The following is a 20,562-nucleotide window of genomic DNA, read 5'->3' as shown; positions in this document are numbered from 1 at the left end:
ACAGGATAAAAAAATAAAATAAAATAAAACCATTTCTTTGAGAATTTTTAGGATATGGAGGATAGTTCATGATAAATTATTTCAATAGTTATTATTTTTATAAAATTTTTAAAATTTAAAATTTTTATGAAATTATTTTTATAAAAGTGTTGGTATCCATGGATAAAGAATAGGATATATATGATTTTTAAATCAAGTTTAAATTAGAACATGATACAATCTTAGCCCTGCCAAACAAATGACATGTGAAAAATATATGTAAGCAGCCATGGGGTTCTTTTTTTATTTTGAAAATATCTTTTTTTTATTTAAAATTTTTATATATTATTTTGATTATATTTTTCCTCTCCACTTCCTATTGACCCAACTTCATGTTCATTTCTCTCTCAATAAATAAATAAAAATAAAGCTGGAAAAAATAGCATGCAAAGAAAGCCCTAAATTAAACAGAAAAACTCACTTAAAAGTAGGGAGGGGGCCGGGTGGCAGTGGCGGCACACCTTTAATCCCAGCACTCAGAAGGCTGGAATTAAAGAACCAGGTGGATCTCTGAGTTTGAGGCCAGCGTGGTCTACAGAGCAAGATCCAGGACGGGCACCAAAACTATACAGAGAAACCCTGTCTCGGAAAAAGTGGGGAGGGAATGAAATCTCTAGAGGAAAAAAGAAAACAAAAATAGGGTATCATTGGAAAAAATAATATTCCTTCCCCAGCAGGTATCAGTTGCAAATAGATTCTTGGTTAGAGGTTGGCTCCTGTGTCTGAAGGCTAGGCATTTGTCTGGTTTGTACCTATGCAGGTCTCCCTTGTGCTGCCCCTGTCTGGGAGTGCATGCCTACATCCGTCCTGTTGGATCTAGAAGATGCTGTTCCCTTCAGTCCTCCACTGCCTCTCGCTTTTGCTATCATTCCTCTTCTGCAGGCAACATTTAGCATCCTTTGGTCACTTACTGAAGCACAGATGCTTACTTTCAATGGGGTATGGAGAACATGTCAATGATCCAGAGAAAACATAAATTCCTTTCAGAATGTATTTTAACAAGTCATTATTGATCATTTTCTTCAATGTAACTACTTAGAATCGTGTAATATGAATCCCTGAGTGTACATGGTCTGTTTTCCCTAATTGTAAAATCCTTAATTTATAAAATTCTTTTTTCATTCAGTGATAAAATCTGAACCAAGGCAAGATGTCTAGATGTCAGCATCTAGACAGATATTTGTGCCAATTATGATGTTATACAGTTTCTACTTAAATTTATTTATTTGATCATATTACAATCAAATCAGTCTTTATTTGCTAAGCCTTGTAGTATGGTCATAAATGTGGGACAAAATAAAGAATTCTGGATGCATTTATTCATTTCTACAGAAATGTTAAGAATATATAAAATCTACTTAATTCCAGGTTATACTTTCTTCCCTTTCAGAGCAGCAAGCATGAGAAGATGTTTTCTCTCAACTTGATGAAGTTTTATCTTGGTGTGAAGAAGAAAATGAAGCCCCCAACCAGGTAAAGAAAGGGGTAAGAGGGAAGCAAAACAAAGCAGGAATTAAGTCTGTTGGAGGGCTTAGGGATACGTGGCATTAGTTTAACACCTGTAAATCCTGAATCCTTCGTCTATACCTGGGATCCTTGGGTGGACTGAGTGGCTTTGTGAGTATATGAGAGAGGGGATATTCCCACTGTGGGAAAAGATTAAGCTCCTTACAGACTGCCCTCTGCCTTGGATGAGTCCGGAAATCCTCATGAGATGTCAGCAACTTCCAGAACAGGATTCCTTGGCCTCCCATTCCTTGACAGCACACAGGAGTGTCTGGGGTATAAGGAGGAATGCTCCAAACACACTAAATAAAAGAAATCTCACACTGCCCGTCCAGCTTTCTGATGCTTCACTTTTAGAATGTTCTGATCCATGCTCTGTACCTTTTCTTAGCTCCACAAACATGGGACCTCTTAAATATTGCATCCTTTAATATTTGATGAACACAGCATTCATTTATATTGTAATTTGTTATCACAGACACTTTGATTATCTAAGTAATACTATTATATTATTCCAGAAAACTCTTTAATGACCCATGGTTCTCAGATTCCATTACTGAAATTTTTTCTTACTTTTACCTCCATAATTATTAAGCTTAAGGCATATACATGTATTACACATGCACACATACACACACCTGACTTCAGCTATTTGCATAGATATTTGTCCTTAGTATATTCATCATATATGTGTTGCTATTAAAAATAACCGAGAAAGACTACTTATGATAGCACAAAATTTGTTAGTGCACCAAATAAAAGCATTAAAGATTAAGTTTCAGAGGCTCAAGATTGTGGTACCTTATTGGCTGAGTTCTGTTAATGGGCCTTCTCTAGATGTCTCACATCATGACTTATGGCAATGGCAGGGATGCCTTTAACATATTGTTTGTGTTTCTCTGATGCAGTTGGGGATTGACTGCATATTCTGAAAAACACCATTGGTAAGTTAACTGGCAGCTTTTTTGATTTTATAGAATATTGAGAACTTTGAGTAAAGAATGACATCATGGCATAGGCAGAACTACAGAAAAGAAGAAGGAAATAAACTTGTATTAAGTTCAGTTAAATATAATCTTACATCGGTTTCTTTCTTAGACAGTAGATAGTATTGGAATTTAGCTTTTAGGAAATAAATAGACAAAGTTAAGGTTCGAATTTTTTTAGATAAAACTTAAGTTGAAACTTAAAAAAAAAATCCATAGCCTGTTTTCTCCTTGTATTTTTTCCCATTGTCTTTCTTCTCCTGCTTGTCTCTCAGATCATATCGAAGCTGCCTCCTCCTTAACTTTCTGTACCTAGCTAGTCCCCAGGTTGTGTTAGGTTGGACACTTCTTCACCCCACTCCTAGGGGCCAGGGCTTCTTAATCTGCCTGGTTTATGGGGAGTGCATTTACTCTTACACTTGTGACTCTGCTTTTCTGCTGTGCTCTCTACTCACACACTGCTGACGTCCCTCAAGTGACCACATAAGATGATTTCACATTTGCCTGGAGAAGAAAAAAGACAATGTCTTAACAAGACTAATGAGAAAGAAAACAAGCTTTAGAAATGTCATTTTTTTTTTTATGTTTTGATTGTGAGCCTAGACTTTAATGGCTGAACCATCTCTCTAGACCTGTCCTTAGTGCATGAACTGGCTTTCTGGAACCTAGGGCCTATGCTGAGATATTTTGCTTAGCCTTGGTGTAGGGAGGAGGGGACTGGACCTGCCTCAACTGAATCTACCAGGCCAAGTTGAATCCCCAGGGGAGACCTTGCCTTGGAGGAGGTGGGAGTTGAGGGAGGATTGAAGGGAAGGCTGGGGGGGGGGAGAGGACAGGAGAATCTGTGGCTGATATGTAAAATTAAATTAATTATAAAAAAAGAAATGTCTTTTTTTCCTATTTTTTCAAATAAATTGTTTTTACTTATTATTTATAAGTCCAAGAATATGAAGAGTATAAGTTCATTGAAATGTCCATTATTTCATTCTAACACCAGGTACAAAATCTACCTCTTTAACACTGAACTCTTCTCACCCCCTCCAGACTCCCTGTACCTGCATCTGCTATTTCTGTGTTTTTCTATAGCAGGTCTCTTGGTTCTCTTACTGTGCTATTTGTTTGTTTGCATGGCCAGCTTCTGTCGTGTCCTGGGCAAAGCTTGAGAGCAAGAGCTGCTTTATTTATGATGTAGTAAAACAGTGAGTGACTGCCAATAGACCCATAGTGATATTTATCTGACAAGACTATGTCTAAGCCCTTTAAAAAAAAAAGTCTCCACCCCATGAATGCGCACATATGTTCCAATCAAAGTCTCTGGAGAAAAGTTGTGTTACTGCCATATGCATGAAATCACCAAATGACACTGACTTTGCCTTCCCAAAATATTGCTGATCATTGGCCTCGGGCCAATTTGAGGTTTACTTCCCAGAAGATTGAAACCACTTCTACTAACATAGTCTGAGTTTGATTTCATTAAAGCATAAGTTTAGAAGAATTCAGAAATATTTCTTACTATTAATATTACTGCCCACAGTGTGGAAGAGCAACTGTCTTTTACAAGTATTTATTATATAAACCTTGTTTTGTAGGCACTTGTGTTGTGACAGTTTACAAGCCCAGATGGAGTGGATGGCCAGTATCTTTATTGCCCAGGTATGATATCTGTTATAACCATCTAACCTACTGTTTAAAGGAAATGCTAGCATGCTTGTAATTTTCATTGAATTTTTGTTTGTAGTGTACAAAATTGGCATGCTTGCACTTGGACGTATTTTTACATATACAGAAATCCAAATTTTCCATTGCTCTTTGAAAGAGGAGATTGTGGTGACTGTCTAGGCTTCTTGTTCCCACCAGCACAGTGTCCCTTAAGCTTAGGGGGACATGCTGGTCCAGATAATAGCCTTGCCTGAATTCTCACTGCTCTGCAATAGCATGTAGATCTTATTCTTTTATTTTTCATTTTTCTTGATTAAGAAATTTTCTACTCACTCCACATACTATCCACAGATCCCCCCTCCTCCCTCCTCCCACCCCCAGCCCTCTTTCCCAAGCCACCCTGCATCCCCACATCCCCCAAATCGAGGTCTCCTATGGGGAGTCAGCAGAGCCCAGCACACTGAGTCTAGGCAAGTCCAAGCCCCTCCCCACTGCACCAAGACTGTGCAAGGTGTCACACCACAGGCACCAGGTTCCAGAAGCCTGCCCATAGACAGGGACAGATCCCATTCCCCCTGCCTGGGTACCCCCCAAACAGTTTGAGCCAAACAACCATCTTCTGTATCCAGAGGGCCTAGTCCAGTACCATGGGGGCTCCACATCCACCAGTCCACAGTTCATGGGCTTCCACTAGTGTGGCCGATCATCTCTACATGTCTTCCCATCATGATCTCGATGTCCCTCACCTGCAGTATCTCTCCTCTCTCTCATCAATTGGATTCCCAGAGCTCAGCCTGGTGCCTGGCCATGGATCTCTGTATCTGACTCCATCAGTCACTGGACAAAGGCTCTATGATGACAGCTAGGTTATTTGCTAGGCTGGTCCTACAGTAGACCGGTCCAGGCACCCTCTTGACCACTGCCAGCAGACCAAAGTGGGGTCAACCTTGTGGATTCCTGAGAGCCTCTTCCTATTCCCATGATGTCCTCATCTATCATGGTATCTTCCTCCCTGCCCTCCCACTCTGTGGTATAGTGGTGAACATGCAGATCTTCATACAGAAATGTACACTCTGTCTTCTCCTCACATTCTTCTCCACTGTGGTTGCTAGGAAAGTACATTTCTTTGATACCTCATCTATGGTAAATATTTTGTAAGAATCAAGGTTTGTATCCTTTAGGATGCTCAGTATAGCCTGAGTTTTCTTGTTAATTAACATAGTGTACACTTCTCAGTTCACTGAAACCCATAGATCCAGCCTCATACTCAGTCTTCCACTTGAAGACATGTTCTTTTGACAAAGGGTTAATAAGCCTACTAATTGAATTTTTTCAACCTTTTCTAGCTGAATTAGCAATACTGCTTCTCACAGAGCATTGGAATTCATGGCTAATGAATAAGTTGTCACTATTGCTGTTCATATCCGTTCATATTTCTTACAATGAAAACGTTAACTCACTCCCTTACTCCCAAATTTATACCTTATTTGTTTTGAAAAGCATTTCTGTGTGATTTAGTTTCCTAATTTTCCACAGATGAACATAGATGCAACTTTTAACCTCTTTCACTTAATCACCAGTCTCTTGCTCTGTAATGCATTGTAGGGAGGAAAAAAAATGGTGAATTGCTAACATTTGAGTCCTTTCTTCATTTTGAAAAATCAGATACCCATACTGTACGTAAAAACCAAAACTCTAGACATGAAGTGCTTTGTTTATAGTTGGGAGCATACGGTCAAAAGCTACTACAATATCTGTTTACAGCTCAATTAAACTGATGTTTTTATTTTCAGATTTGGAGTCGATAGACCTTCATGTTGACAGTCAGGGAATGAATAGCACTTCTCCATTGTAGCACTAATTAAAAGCATATGTATAATTAGTTGTTTTGTTTGTGCCTTTTTACTATAGTGTAAACTCAGTATGAACGACTCTTCCTTATTTGGCTCTTATGTACATCTGCCTCCTGGAGCCTATTGTGCTTCCCAAAATATGTACTGAGTGTTTCCAAAATATGAAAACAATGACTAAAATAAACAGGTAATTGGATCAGAGCTGAAATGAAAAGTGTGATAAAATGAAGCAAATGTCAGGAATTGGGAAAGGAGGTGGAATACATGAGGTAAGGGAGGACATAGGTTGAGAATAGTTCTCAGGGAATGGATTTCTGAGAAGGTGATAGGTTAGCTGAAGTCTGTGTGAAGACGGGACGGGGATGTTCCAGGTATTCAAGGGTGGGGTTCTGTGGATGGGACCCACAGTTCCAAGACTTGAGGTGGCACCACAATCCATTAATTTCCCAAGTATCCTAAAGCTCTCACTGGGAAGATAGGAGACAAGGTGTGAGAGCCCTGTTGAGAGCTTGGAACAAGGAAGGATATAACTGTAGTGTTTTTAATTGGAAAACAATTATCGAGATAGCACTACAGAGTCAAAGGAGGAAGCAGGAAGAACAGCTGTGTGGCAGATGTCTACCCAGGCTTGGGCAGAGGCAATGTGCAGAACAGAAAGACTGAGGAATATTTTTGAGATGAAATGAAGGTTTTTTTTTTTTTTTAATTCATGGGTTATTTAGTTTGAAAGAGGGAGTAGAAATTAAAGAAGACCCCGATTCTTGTGTTTGTTTGTAACAAGACTTTTATTTCTTCTGTTGAAGTAGGCTTTATTTTTTTTTTCATTTTCATTTGAGTTTCTTTCTAAAGCATATATCTGAAGCAAACTTCTCATTTTCTGAGATGTCATGTTTTATACTAAAGATAAATACTGTGTATGGGGTACCATGTCCATGAAATTGGCTTCTCTTTGATGTATGTCCATAGAGAGGTCTGTCTACCTTCTACTAAGTTCACTGGAGAGCCTCCTAGTGGGTCAGAATAGCTCAATCTTTAAGTCCAATATTAGTAAATTTTAATTTTGTTATATTTTAAAATCTAAATACTTCATGGTTTCAGTTTCAATAATTACAAAAATTTGCTGCATTTGTAATAGTGATATTATAGGTTCATATTTTTAAGTAAGTGATATTTTAACACTTCCTAAAAAACTTGAGGGTGTAAATAAACACAAGATTAGGTGTGCCTTTTGCAAATAACCTGTTTTTCAGTGTGTGTTTCTTGTATTTTTTTCCTTTTTTTTAACCTTTATAAATTAATGTTAAAGACCTAGACAATGGATGATTGTACAGAATGTTACCAGAGCTATAGAAGGAAGCCAGGAGTTCTGTTAGATCTATGAAATAGATAAGTGAAGATTCTGAGTTGCAAATCAGACTTTAAAAATTAAGGCAAAATTTTGAGGTTCAAATATGTATGTAGTACAAGTTGGCATTTGGATATCATTGAACGCTGTAGAAGTGTATGGGATGTTAAAAAAAAACAGAGAGAAACAGAGAACTGTGTAGTATCACTAAGGTGTTCTATATTTTGAGGTCAAGCAGACTTGAAAAAATAGAAGATGTAAGAAGGAATGACAGGAGAAAACACAGGTAGAGAAAATGAGTTTGTGACTAGTGTGATTAGTTAGGGGTATGAGGCCAACGTAGATTTTGTGGTTTCAGTTGGATTGACTGTAAGACAGGATAGCATATATTTTTTTTTTTCAAATATGCCAATGGAGATAACCCAGGCCAAGGACAGACACAAGGAAGCACTGTTGTTCATCATTGCTTGAAGTCATGATACATCAGAGAGAGTTGTAGATTTTTCTTTTCCTCAGATGATTGGCTGCAGCCTGCTGGGCAATTTAAGATAGCATGGAGAACAGTTGCTTGCAATCAGAACAAATGCTGATAGCAAAGAAAAAGGAAAATGCAGTTACATGGCTATGGATATAGGGAAATAAGTATCTCTTACTATGTAAAATTATGTATTTAAGTGATTAGTGATTTAAATCAGTAGGTTTAGCACTTGTGAGGCAGGAAAGGCTGTTAGAAGTTTTAGGATGAAGGAGTTAGTGAGAAATAATACTCAAATAATGAGGAAACAAGTTGTCCTGCGGCAGTGTTTGCTAATCACTATTAAGTTTAAAGTTAACTTTAAAGTGAAATGGATCTACAGAAAAATCCTCTGTATTTTTAATCCACCAATTAGTAGGTTCTATTGAAACAGGCAAATTGCAATGAATCTCAGGGTCTCGAAGGAAAAAAAATGTAATAGAAGGAAAAGAAGCACAGGTCTTGAGAATTATAAGGAAGTAAATTTACTAATTCACCATGAAATCTAAGCCAGGGTTTGAAGAACAGGAAAAAGGAAAACTTAGAAGAATGATGAGGGTAAATAACTTCAAGATTCAAAAGTCAAAAACATATCTACAGTTGGTAAAATGAAGTCAGGAGAAAAGATAGAACAGACTAGATAAGAAAGTGAGAGGTAGAATTGGAGATTGGCAGTGTGATCATTGGCCATGATGTCCATAGTACAATCCCCAGTTAGATAATCCCTGTTATATGATCTCTGAAATCACTTACCAATAGCTTATAAATGGTAAATGAAAACAGTCACTTAGAACTCAAACACCTCTCACTTATAACCTTGTACACTACATATATATATATATATATATATATATATATATATATTTATCTCAAGAGTTTGCAAGCATAATTTACAAAAATTACTGAGGTCCTGCTCAGCCTATTTTCTCTCGACTTTACTTGTTGAGAATATCCCAATTATAAAACATCAAAGGTAGTTTAACTGTGTTTGGAACTTTTTCAGTGATTAAATATTATGTAATCTATCATTACAGCTTTTATTAATTGAGATAAATCCTTCCATAATTTTAAGGGATATTTATCAAATCTTATAATAACTGCACTTTTACTGTAGAATTCTTGAGGATTAAATAAGTGTATATATATATATATATATATATATATATATGTAAGAATAAAATATGCCCCTCATTATAAATTAGCAGTACATTATAGTCACAGGGTCAATACTTCTGGAAATGAATTATTTGCAATAAAACAATATATTAAAATACTAACTACCCATAAAATTTTGCTGATGTATCTTAAAATTTGAACAAAATAAAGAGTGGTGTTTTAGTTATATATAATTACCATTTGTTTTTATTTCATCCAACATCTGTGAACTCATTTTAGTTTGGTATTCACTGTTTGTTTCTTTGATAGATTGCCGTCTGAAAATCAATTTGCCTTTCCCTACTTCTAAAATGTTAATCTACCCTAGGAAATAGAATTCTTTAAATAACTTTTATATATGTGTATTCTGAAGATTAAGCACTTAGAGCTTACATTTTTACCTTTGGGCACTTATCCCCCATTGGAAAATTAAGTTGTTCCTTTTTTTTTTTTTTTTTTTCTGGGCATGGCTATGATGGTTTGGTGGACTAGAATTCAGCCGATAATTTGAGGGAAAATGCACCACTCTTTCTGTTATAGAGTCATATTCACTATAAATGTGTGTGTAAAAGGGTAACATTTCTTTGAAATTAAATTAGATGAAAAAGTTTTATTTTTCAAAAGGTCACAAAATAGGGCTATTTTTTTTCAGATATCCATGCCTTAGGTCAATTTGGGATATATATAATTAAGTTTTTTCATATTAAAAATCACCTTGGATATAAACAAGAAATAAATGTTTAGTTACTATGATTACAGAGCCTAGAAAATATAGACAAGTATATTATTTTTGTTTTACAGAGAGACTTGCCATTTTCCTCCAATATTTTCTACCATTTGGTTTGATAAGTAGTACAGAAGGCATGTGTTTCAAACTTAGAAATTGAACTGAGACCTCAAAGCTCGGTTCACTTAAGCATTTCACATCCTGGAGCCATGTGCCTGCCAGAGTCAATGTCTAAGTAATTACAAATGGCATTCTCACAGAAAGTAGCTTATTTGGTGTGGATATGTGGGGGAGCCAGTGACTAATGTGGTATAGTGCATAATGAAATCACACACCAATGGCACTAAACTGTGTTTCCGCAGCATGAGAATGATATATGGCCACCAGCTGGAAAAGAAAGAAAACGTTCAATAACCAAGAATCCCAAGATTGGGGGTTTACCTCTGATTCCCATCCAACACGAGAGAAATGCAACCCTGGCCCGGAAGAATATTGAGGTTGGTTATGATTTCATTGTTCTTATGGTAACCTCCACCATTTATTTTTCTACCACTTAACATGGCTGAGTAAATGAATTACCTCACTGGCTTCAGCTGCATAGCAGTAATTACTTCACACAGCTCAATGATGTTCATAATACATGAAGAGAACCATGTCTGTAGCCCTCTGCTGCTAGTGTGAGGACCATTGACCACATGTTACATATGCACGACACCATTCACAGTCTCTCAAGGAGCCAAGCAATTTTACGTATTTATATAGACACCCTGTTTGCAAAGATGGTCTCAAATCAATTTTACAAGGTTACTCATAATGTCCTCTGAGTGAATATGGAATAAAAAATAAATGCCCAGATCATGTCACAGATACCCACCTCTAGTGTCACAATCACAATCCAGGCTTCTAAACCTGAGAGATTTTAGAGGAACCACAAGATAACCTCTGAATATTAATATGAGTGATTTGACATTTTTCAAAAATAATGACTGTTTTTTTTCCCTTTGCCATCAATCTTGACATGAAGTTGAGTCTCTTAGGAAAAAACATGGCTGCTTACTCTCAAAACTCACTTTGGAATGACCCTTGGCATAGTACCTTAACTGAATTTTTCAAAAACAAAAATTAAAAGAAAATAAAACCTTCATAAAAGATGGTATAGATTGCATATTCTTTGGACTTTAATTTGGACTAAGCTGTTAGAATCATTCTTTGTAAACATTGTCGTGAGCATGTCTTATATAACATTTTTCTTGTGTCGTAGTGTACTTGAATATTGGCCTACATGATATTGCCTAACTGATGTAATAAGAGGAAAAGTTAAGTCTCTAAGAAACTATCACCACAACTCTGTTCATTCTGCCACTACCTCTTTTGACAGTAGCCCACTTTGTAGGGCTGTGGATACCTTAGCCAATCAAGAATGTTAAAGTTCCAAAGTTGTATCTCATAGGCACTTGGGCCAGGGAATTACAGCTTGATCCAATGAACCCATTCTAGAGTGAACATTTGCCTTTCAGTGACCACAGCATCCCCTAACACTGCCTTGTACCAACAGAGGAACAACAAAAGATAAAATTTGAAGATAAAAATACATTAACCCATATCAGCTATAGATAAATAAACCTACAATATGTTTCCTAATCCCCAAACCACAATTTTAATATGATTTTTAACATGCCTAAGATAAAAAGTAAACAAGCAAACAAAAACCAGATGAACTAAAACTGGGAAGAAGTGTTAAAGGCTTATATCATGATTCTAAGAAATATTAATTGCTAGAAAATATATGAGTAATTAAAATAAACCAAACTTTTTTTGTAAAGATAATACCATTCAATAAATTTGGCAAAGGGATTTTTAAATGTTCCAATGCCTTAAAGAATACTAAAACTGACTTTAAAGGGTAAAAAAGGCAATAATAATTAAAAATAAAGTTTTTCATATGAATCATTAAGAATTTTACTATAGAATTAGAGTTACCTAATTATATAAGAGAATAATTATAAAATGCCTAAACATTTCTTACTTTTGGTTTAAAAATGAAAACAATTTAAAATTACCATGTAGGATGTGTTGTTGAGAAATAATGAAATCATATCATGACACATGGTCAGGAAACATTGCTTTGCAAAATAGTTGGCATTCTGGGATATGCTGACTTGATTTTTTTTTTTATGTTCTCTTGGAAGGAAGCTGTATGAGTGCCTGATTTGGGTAGGGAAGGCTTCCAGGAACCTTCTAACGTTAAATTGGTAAATTAGTGGTAAGACAACTGAAGAAACCTAGAAATGAAAATTGTTGCCAATGGAAACTTCCCAGGAAGAGGCACATGCAATACTTAGGATTTTATAAGCTCAATACTACCTGTGGCACACCCACTTCCAATAGATTGTGAACTCCTTTCTCAACATTGTGTCCTCAGTTCCTTTCCCTGTATGGAACTAGTAGTCCCTTCTTTGCAGGGTTATCAGTGGTGACTAAGTTCTACTGCACATCAGAATTTATTAGGGTGATGTCTGCCTTGCAGCTAATACACATCAAGACAACATCACAAGGAGTGTGGAGAGCACAGTGGGACAATTTATTCATTCCCAATTTTGCATTCATAGCTGGGCATGGTAGTGTAGACCTGTATTTCCAGCTATTCAAAGGGGTGTATAGGAGGAGACCTGAGCCAAGACGTATAGGCCAATCTGGGCAGCTTAGCAAGATCTTGTCTCAAAAGAAAAAAAAAGATCTTTGAATCACATCTGTAAAATAAAAATAACAAAGAAAAATTACTCACTCATAATGGAGATTTTCGTCTGAATCTGTCAAATGTTAATGGAATAGACATTGTTAATGTAATTCTTGACTGTGTATATTGTATATTTTTATTGTATATACTTTATACTAGTTATAAGCTTCTTTTATTATTTAGACAAATAGTAAACAGCAAAACGAGTGGTAAATTAGAATCCCAGACTGTCTCCCTGTCGTCACCCTGTAGTCCTTTGTTGTGATGGATGAGAACACACAGGCCAGCCTAACACCCTGTTCCCCTCACCTACGTGTTCCTGTGCAAGTCACTTGATTCTTAAGTTTTTGTTTGTGTACCTTAGAAAATAAACAGTGAGTTATCACAGAAACTCAATCATAGAAGCTCAAACATTATTTCAGGACTTAAACTTCATGGTGTGACTATCCATTTTATAATGTGGATAGTATTCATTAATGCAGGAGTTCAGCAGGGAAGTCACTTAGGAGTTTCCCACAATCGTATTTGTACATGTTGGTCACTTGATTTTTTTGGCATCATTGGACCATGTCAGTGAGCCCCATGTCTATAACCCCCATGTTTTACTTCAGGGTGAAATCTATGAGCACCAGGTTAAAGATTTGCTCTGAGAATCTGTTCCCCATCTGTTGCTCTGGCTGTGACAGTAGGAGCTGCTGTCTGAAGCTGGGGGAAGAGCTCCATTTCTGTTAAACTAAGGTGACACAGGCTGCCCTGCTGGTGACACACTACCTCCTGTTTACCTTTGCCTCCTTTGTCTCTCTTTTGAAATAATGACCTCATCATTTACCACCAGCACACCACCCCCCTTTTCCTCATGTCTTTCTTTCTTCACAGCATGCAGCATGCAGGTAGGGCACATACTACATGTCCTATGAGTTATGTAAAGCACATGTGAGCTACTGTTCTTGCTTTCCCTTTCTTTGACTTTGAACGTGTTCCTTCCACCCCATGTTGCTGTCTTCATAAACAATGATAAATCACTAATGCTGTCATAGGTTTGAATACTTTGCCCTTAAATTATGCATCTAAGAGAGCCAAAGTTTTTGTCTGTTTATTTTGTTTTGGTGATTTTACTGTTTGATAGTTGAAAGATAGTATGAATGATCACTGTAAGATAGATGATGGTTGGATGGATAGATAAATATTAGACAATAGATATTGATAGATAGATAGATAGATAGATAGATAGATGATAGAAAGATGATGGATAGATAATAGCAAAAGAGATAGATGATAGGAGATAGATAATAGAGATATAGATGATAGATGGAGAGATAGGTGGAGAGATAGATTGATTGATTGATTGATGATAGAGAGATGATAGATGGATAGATAATAGAAAAAAGATAAAAAAGATAAATGATAGATGATAGAGATATAGATGACAGATGGAAAGAGATAGATAGATAGATAGATAGATAGATAGATAGATAGATAGATAGATAGATAGATAGAGCTGTATCCTATACTTATTGAGTTGCAATACTCTGAGAATCTGATGCAGTTTCTGTCAGATAGATATTGCCAGCCAATAGAGATCATGCAGTCCACCTTTAGGAATCCATCCTTTATTCACTGCAGTTGATTTACAGTCTGCTTCCAGGACCTGCCAGCCCTTTCTGTAAACTTAGGAAATGTATACTCTAACCCATTGATACAAAAGTGGGTATTAATACACACACATACACCATAGTCCAGTGACTTTAAAAGTTGACTAGGAAATCAGAGCAAGTATTATATGGGGAAAACTTCCACTGGTTAAATATGCTGGGAGAAAAGTCAACCAGGAAAACAAGTTTAACAGATTTCTGTGCAATACTTCCTCTCAATTTCTTTATTATACTGACTTACACTGTGACTCTAAAATCAGGGGCTATAGCTCTGAGACATGGACATACATCCAGACATGCAAAGGTCAACAATGGGACTGTCATTTCTACCTGCTAGGACAGGGAGAAATCTCTTTTCTCCAATGGAATGGCACTGTGTATATCAACCACTCTGGGGCAGATCTCGTGCTCAGGAGTAGCTGAACAACAAATGATAGACTACACGGTTTTTATATATGTGTGGTTATTTGTTTATAGTATGGTATTTGTTTTTAATCATTGGGTGATGTACTTAGTTTTCTAGGTTTTGGATGTTTTGTTGTTATATTGTATTTTTGGTTTACTTTTTGAGAAAGAACTTAAAATTTAATCTGCATGAACTTGGGGAAGGAGAAGAATATGAATAAAATATATTTAAATTTAAAAATGGTTTTATATAATAAAAAATTACAAAGAGTGTTAAAAAGAAAAATTCAGACATGCAAGCTGCTTAATACAAAGTAAAATTAGAGCATGCATCATAGAAAAAAGTGAACTATAGAATAGGAAGCATCAACTGTTTGCTTAGTGTATTTTCTAAGTATCAATTGTCTTAAGTATTGTTTTACTCTGACATATTCTGTTTTCCACTACTTTTAGAGTGCAAGAGCAGAACTTGAAAGGCTGCGGCTGGGTGAAAAGCAGGATCGAGACTTCATGGATTCCAGCTTAAAAGACAGAGCCTCCATCATAGCTCACTGCTTGGAGCACAAAGATGATAAACTTCGAAACCGTGCCAGAAAACATCGCAGTTTCAACTGCTTGGAGGACACGGAAGCAGAGGTCCCACATAGCCTACCCAAGGGCTTTAAAGGTCCAAAGACACTGAAGAAGACTGAAGAAAGGAACAGCAAGACTACTTTAGACCCTGATCACAAACTGCCATCAAAAGTCATCGAGGAACTTAGTGTGGTTCTCCAGAGGTCAAGAACCCTTCCCAAAGAGTTACAGGATGAACAGACGTTACAGAAAGAAATAAAATAAATCATCCCACAAGTTATTTTTTTTAACATTGTATACAATGTGTGCAAACCAGAAATCAAGCTGTAATTCTTGAGTTCCTCTATCTAGACAAATTTGTCTGTATTTAAGAAATTTGTTTATCTATATCTAAGCATTTAAGAACATTTTAAAATATGTATATATGTGGTTAAGTGTAAGATCAACTTTATTTTGGTCTGGAAACTTGTAAAGTTCAATTGTATTAACTGTAATAAATTTTTGGGTTACTGTAAGTGGCCAGATCTTTGAAAGTAGATGTATAAGTGGGGGTAATTTATGAGCAGAAATCTGTACTGTATTGTATAAAATGCTGTGTGTACATGAAACCTATGAAATTGTATCATATTTTGCACTTTGAGAAAGCTTGTATATTAAGTTGCCATGTGTTTTTAGGTTTACATAAGGTCCATCTTAAGGAAAAGAAAGGGAAGTGAGTTCAAAAGGGGAAAGACATTGCAGTAGCTGTTCAACCAACATTGGGAAGAAAGGCAAGAAGTTAAAAAATATTCCACTACTCATGGAGGTGACCCAGCATTCATTCTAATTCACCAAGAAACAAAGCGTGTTATGGAGAAACTGCTTGTTTTCAAAAAGCTGTCGGTGTCTGGAGTGTTTCCAATAATTATATACAGCCAGCCCACGTCAGTGGTGGCACTGGCCAGTGTCATTTATGGTGTCAGTAGACAAGCCCCAAGACATATTAGTACACCAGAACTGTCTGTCAGTGTCTGCTCAGAGGAACTTACATTGCACTGAAGAGTGTGTGCATGGACCCAGCATGGATGTCATTTGCACTGTTACTGTAAGCAGGCAATTCTTTAGGGCTCCCAACTGTATTTCTGGTACGAACAAAATTCAACACCACGGGATCTTTTGCTATTTTTTTCCTTTATTCTGTTCTTGTTGCTGTTGTTGTTTCCATTTTTAATGTAACATTATAATGATTACTAATGTAACATTGTAATGATTACTTCTGTATCATCCGTATCAACTGGAATTATGCAATATGTGGCCACTTGAAGGAGCCAATGGCTCCTTGTACAACACATTTGCAAGCGGGCACGTCACATTCCATTTAATCTTTCTTTCTGCCTGTAGAAGTGACATATCTCTGTATTTTTGTTGCCACATAAGGATCACGTACAGATTTGACAGTTTTTCATTAGTCAGACTACACTAGCTTATAAATCGTTCGTGTCAAGGACAGTGCTTTTTATTAATTGTTTTCCAAGTTAAGTTGGGTTGATGTGTCTTACAACTGGAAATTATATAGCAGATCTTTATTCCCAATGTTTCTTGTCCTCTCCTGTATTTGGGGTCTTTTCTATTTAAGACAAGTCCATGTGCTAAAACCCTTGTTCCAGTCACTCTTTCACAGGTAAGCAGCATGCTGTGAAGTACGAGGGCTGTCTTCACTCAGATATGCTAACCACTTACATTTGCTGAAGAGAGCAGAGTTGATTAGGAGTAAGTGGCATTTAGTCTTTAAATCCAAGTAAAATGTTAACTGAAATAAGTAAAACTGCAGGGCAGTTTTATGAGTTGGTGGCACTATTGAAGACGCTCCCTTCAAAGCAAGATATTGTGTTGTTTGGGAAGAAAAAATTAATTTTAGTAAACTTATTTCTGATAAGTAATGATATTTATATTTTTTATGAAATAAAGAGATATATGGCCTTGTTGAGGAAGTGTCACGCTGTTGGACCTTCCTTACTGGAATTTCCCCTGAAAGTTGAGATTAAATCTGATCACTTCTGTTTTTCTTCTTTTTTTTTTTTCATGAATAATTGTCTCCATTTTTAAAATGTAACATAAGGGCTAATGGTTACATCTCACCGATTTTGAGTAAAAATTAAAATAGTTTTACAAGTCCACTAGAACATGACTCTTTTCTTTTTTCATGACTCTCAGAAGTGTAAAGTTATTCCTGTGAAATGAATCAGGTGCTTTAGTTATTCTTTTTTTTTTTTTCTGTTTAAAAAAATCAAATACGATACATCTAACTGTCCTTTCTGTAAAAACACATCAAAATAAATCTTACTTTATGCCAAAGGCTGAATACAGGCAGGTATTTCCTAAAAGGACTGACGGCACTTAGTTTCACCTCTGCTCCCATGAACTCAGTTATCATCCACCATCTATAACAACATTACCTGGTGGTTCATCAAAATGGTTCTAAGAACAACAAGCACGAGCAGTGGAGGCAAAGCTCTGACTTGTGTACAGATTGGCTGCTGATTGGCACTGCTCCGAAGACAAACTTTAATTCTAAAGTACTCCAAAATTGCATATTGCAGAAGGAGATGCTTTGGAAAATGGGGGTTGCTCTTTAACATCTGATTATCATGTACGGAGATGACTCATACCCTTACCAGCTTATCCGAATTTCCCTCAGGATAGATCACTCAACAGACGTGAGACTTAGGCTTAAAATGTGAACATTTTACCATCACGTGCATCTATATTTATCTCTAATTGGAAACCACACACTAATGAGTCCTACAGATTACTAAAGTGTGTCTTTTTAAAGCATACAGTTATTTTAGTTTAGTAAACTTTAAAGTGATCATAACTACATTGCCTTCATATACTCTACCATGACTGCATATGTAGAATGTCAACTTTTAAAAGCTCATGGTTGTCTCCAAGTTAAAAACTTTAAAATTATTTGATTAAAATATCTTTATTTAAGTCACAGTAATAACTACTTTGTACATAGTCATTTTGTGATTGCTATTCTATACATATAAAATTTATCCATGCACATACAGGCATTATGAGTCAAGTATATGAGGCAAATTGGTAAATAATATTAATAGAATGTGGATACATCAATATTAGTTATTAATATGTTTGTGTAGTTCTCATTTAATCTAAATAGATATTGCTGGCTTTCAAAGTGCTTTTAGCAGTTTTCTTTCCTTTTATGCTCAATTACATACTAATGAAATCAGTTTCCACATTGTATTGATTGATTTGTCCTAACAGCTCACACTTAGCCTTAACCTTCAAATTTTCAAAAAGTGACTTACTTTGAGATAGATATGTCCTTTTAAGGGTTGTTTGAGTTAATAGGAGACCATGAGAGTGAGCTGTTCTGAGAAGTGCCCTAGGAGGACACTAGGGCATACAAAAAAAAAAAAAAATAGTGTGGATTCATGGCCAACAGAGGACCACTGGGTCTCCCTCCCATCCATGCCCCATTGACAACTCCAGTATATCTCAAACACCCTGTTTCTTGTTCTTTCCATGCCACCTCTTCTTATTGCTTATCATGTCAAAAACTTAAGGGAGAAAGATTAAGAGAGTCAGTTAGCTCATGAGTGACATACTTTCTGTATCCTTTCATTCTATCACAAGAATGCTATTGCTTCTGAAGTTGCAATTAGAAGAGGAAAAAAATGAGTGTAAAACTTGTAAGACACTGTTGTAAAGCAAGGATGCATATATTATCTACACAGCACCTGCTTAAAAAATAAAAATATGATATGTATGTATCATGTGTATATGTATATATTATATATACATACATATGTTATATTAGTATTATATATAGATATTACATGTTAGGGTATTAACATGTTATATATTTATATAAAATAAACATTAAAACAGATGAAAGTGTAAGCAACAGTAAGGTGGTAAATAAAAGGCCCAATATATCACTAACCCCTTCAAGTATAAAATAAACACTGAATTCAACACCAATTTTTTTTCTGCACTTTAGACATATGCTTTTAATTTAAAATGGGGGTTTAAGAACTTGAAGTGAATATATGCATGCTATAGAGACACTAATTCACAACAAAGCTGGTATCACCAAACTCCCATAATACAACACTCTGTACAGCCAGAGGCTGTGTTTCAGACAAACACATTTTTTTTTCTATGAGAGAGGTCAGTCCTCCAGGGAGATATAAATGAATAGCTCTTTTATCTCCAATATAAATAATTATAAGCTTCATGACGCCAAACCCAAGTTCGCAATCATAGGGGAAAATGTCACCCTGGACAGGTGGAGGTGCTGAAAAACCATAAACCAAATTTACAAATATGCCACAGCACACTATGGACCACCCCACAGTTTCTATAAATGACTCTCCTGATGAAATGGTTTTTATATTCATGTACATAATCCTACAAGGACAATGGACATAACCACTATACTTGAATAAGTTTTAATCAATCCTGTTTCTTAAAGGTTTTTTGTCCCCAGCTACTCTATTGCCATATAAAAACAGTGAGCCACCTTTAAAGAAATATTTATTCTCTAATTAATGCATTTAGGCTCTGGTCTCAAGGAATAGTGTGCTAAATTAAAAACTTTTTCTCTGAAATAAAAGTGTGGAATTACAATATGGTTTTGCAGAATGTCTTGGTATAGGTTATACATAACCATGAAAGTTGTATATATTTAAAAGCAAAGTATACACACCTGTGGTTATATTTTATTTGTGCTCTAACAAATAAAACTTATCTGGGGATCAGGACAGAGCCAGCTAGTACATTAGACTTTGAGGCTAGACAGTGGTGGCACACGCCTTTAATCCTATCACTCAGGAGGCAGAGATCTGTCTGGATCTCTGTGAGTTCAAGGCCACAGTGGGAACAGAGCCAGACATGATGGCACATATCTTTAATCCCAGCACTTTAATCTCATGTCTTTTCTTGGGAAGGACACAGGCCTTAAACCCCAGGAAGTAATAGCAGGAAGCAAAAAGGTATATAAGGCTGAGGATCAGGAATCTACTTTTAAAAAGGAACTACTTGTTTTAAATAAGATAAGTAATGAAATTTTTTTTGGTTTGAGTTTATCAGACATTACTGGACTGGACATTGTTTATATATATATGTATATGTATATAATGGAGTTTTTTATCTGTATCTGTCAAATGTTAATGGACTAGATAGACATCGTCAATGTAATCTTGACTGTGTATATTGTATATACTTATTGGATATAATTTTTCTTGTATTAGTTATAAGCTTTTTTAAAATTTTAGACAAAAAGGGGAAATGTGGTGGTATTGTGTTCCCCAAAATATTGTGTACCCTAATAAATTTATCTAGCTTTTTAAAAAACTAGGAGCTTTTAAGCAGTTCAGCTGAGATCCCTTCCTGGTGAGGAT

General features: G+C 36.0%; 1 protein-coding gene across 2 annotated transcripts in view; it reads left to right on the top strand.

Annotated features, from left to right (window-relative positions):
- The window catches only part of Arap2 (ArfGAP with RhoGAP domain, ankyrin repeat and PH domain 2), a 186,498-nt gene extending 169,185 nt beyond the window's left edge, over positions 1-17,313 (top strand). For both annotated transcript variants that reach the window (XM_028868146.2, XM_028868144.2), the window contains 5 exons: positions 1,430-1,512; positions 2,454-2,489; positions 4,121-4,184; positions 10,147-10,281; positions 15,032-17,313. In XM_028868146.2, the coding sequence (XP_028723979.1) occupies positions 1,430-1,512; positions 2,454-2,489; positions 4,121-4,184; positions 10,147-10,281; positions 15,032-15,415 (702 nt within the window). In that variant the 3' untranslated portion in view covers positions 15,416-17,313. The remainder of the gene's footprint in view (positions 1-1,429; positions 1,513-2,453; positions 2,490-4,120; positions 4,185-10,146; positions 10,282-15,031) is intronic.
- The last annotated feature ends 3,249 nt before the right edge of the window (positions 17,314-20,562 follow it).

The sequence above is a fragment of the Peromyscus leucopus genome, chromosome 10 (assembly GCF_004664715.2).
Source record: "Peromyscus leucopus breed LL Stock chromosome 10, UCI_PerLeu_2.1, whole genome shotgun sequence".
NCBI lineage: Eukaryota > Metazoa > Chordata > Mammalia > Rodentia > Cricetidae > Peromyscus > Peromyscus leucopus.
This window is presented reverse-complemented; position numbering and strand designations above follow the sequence as displayed.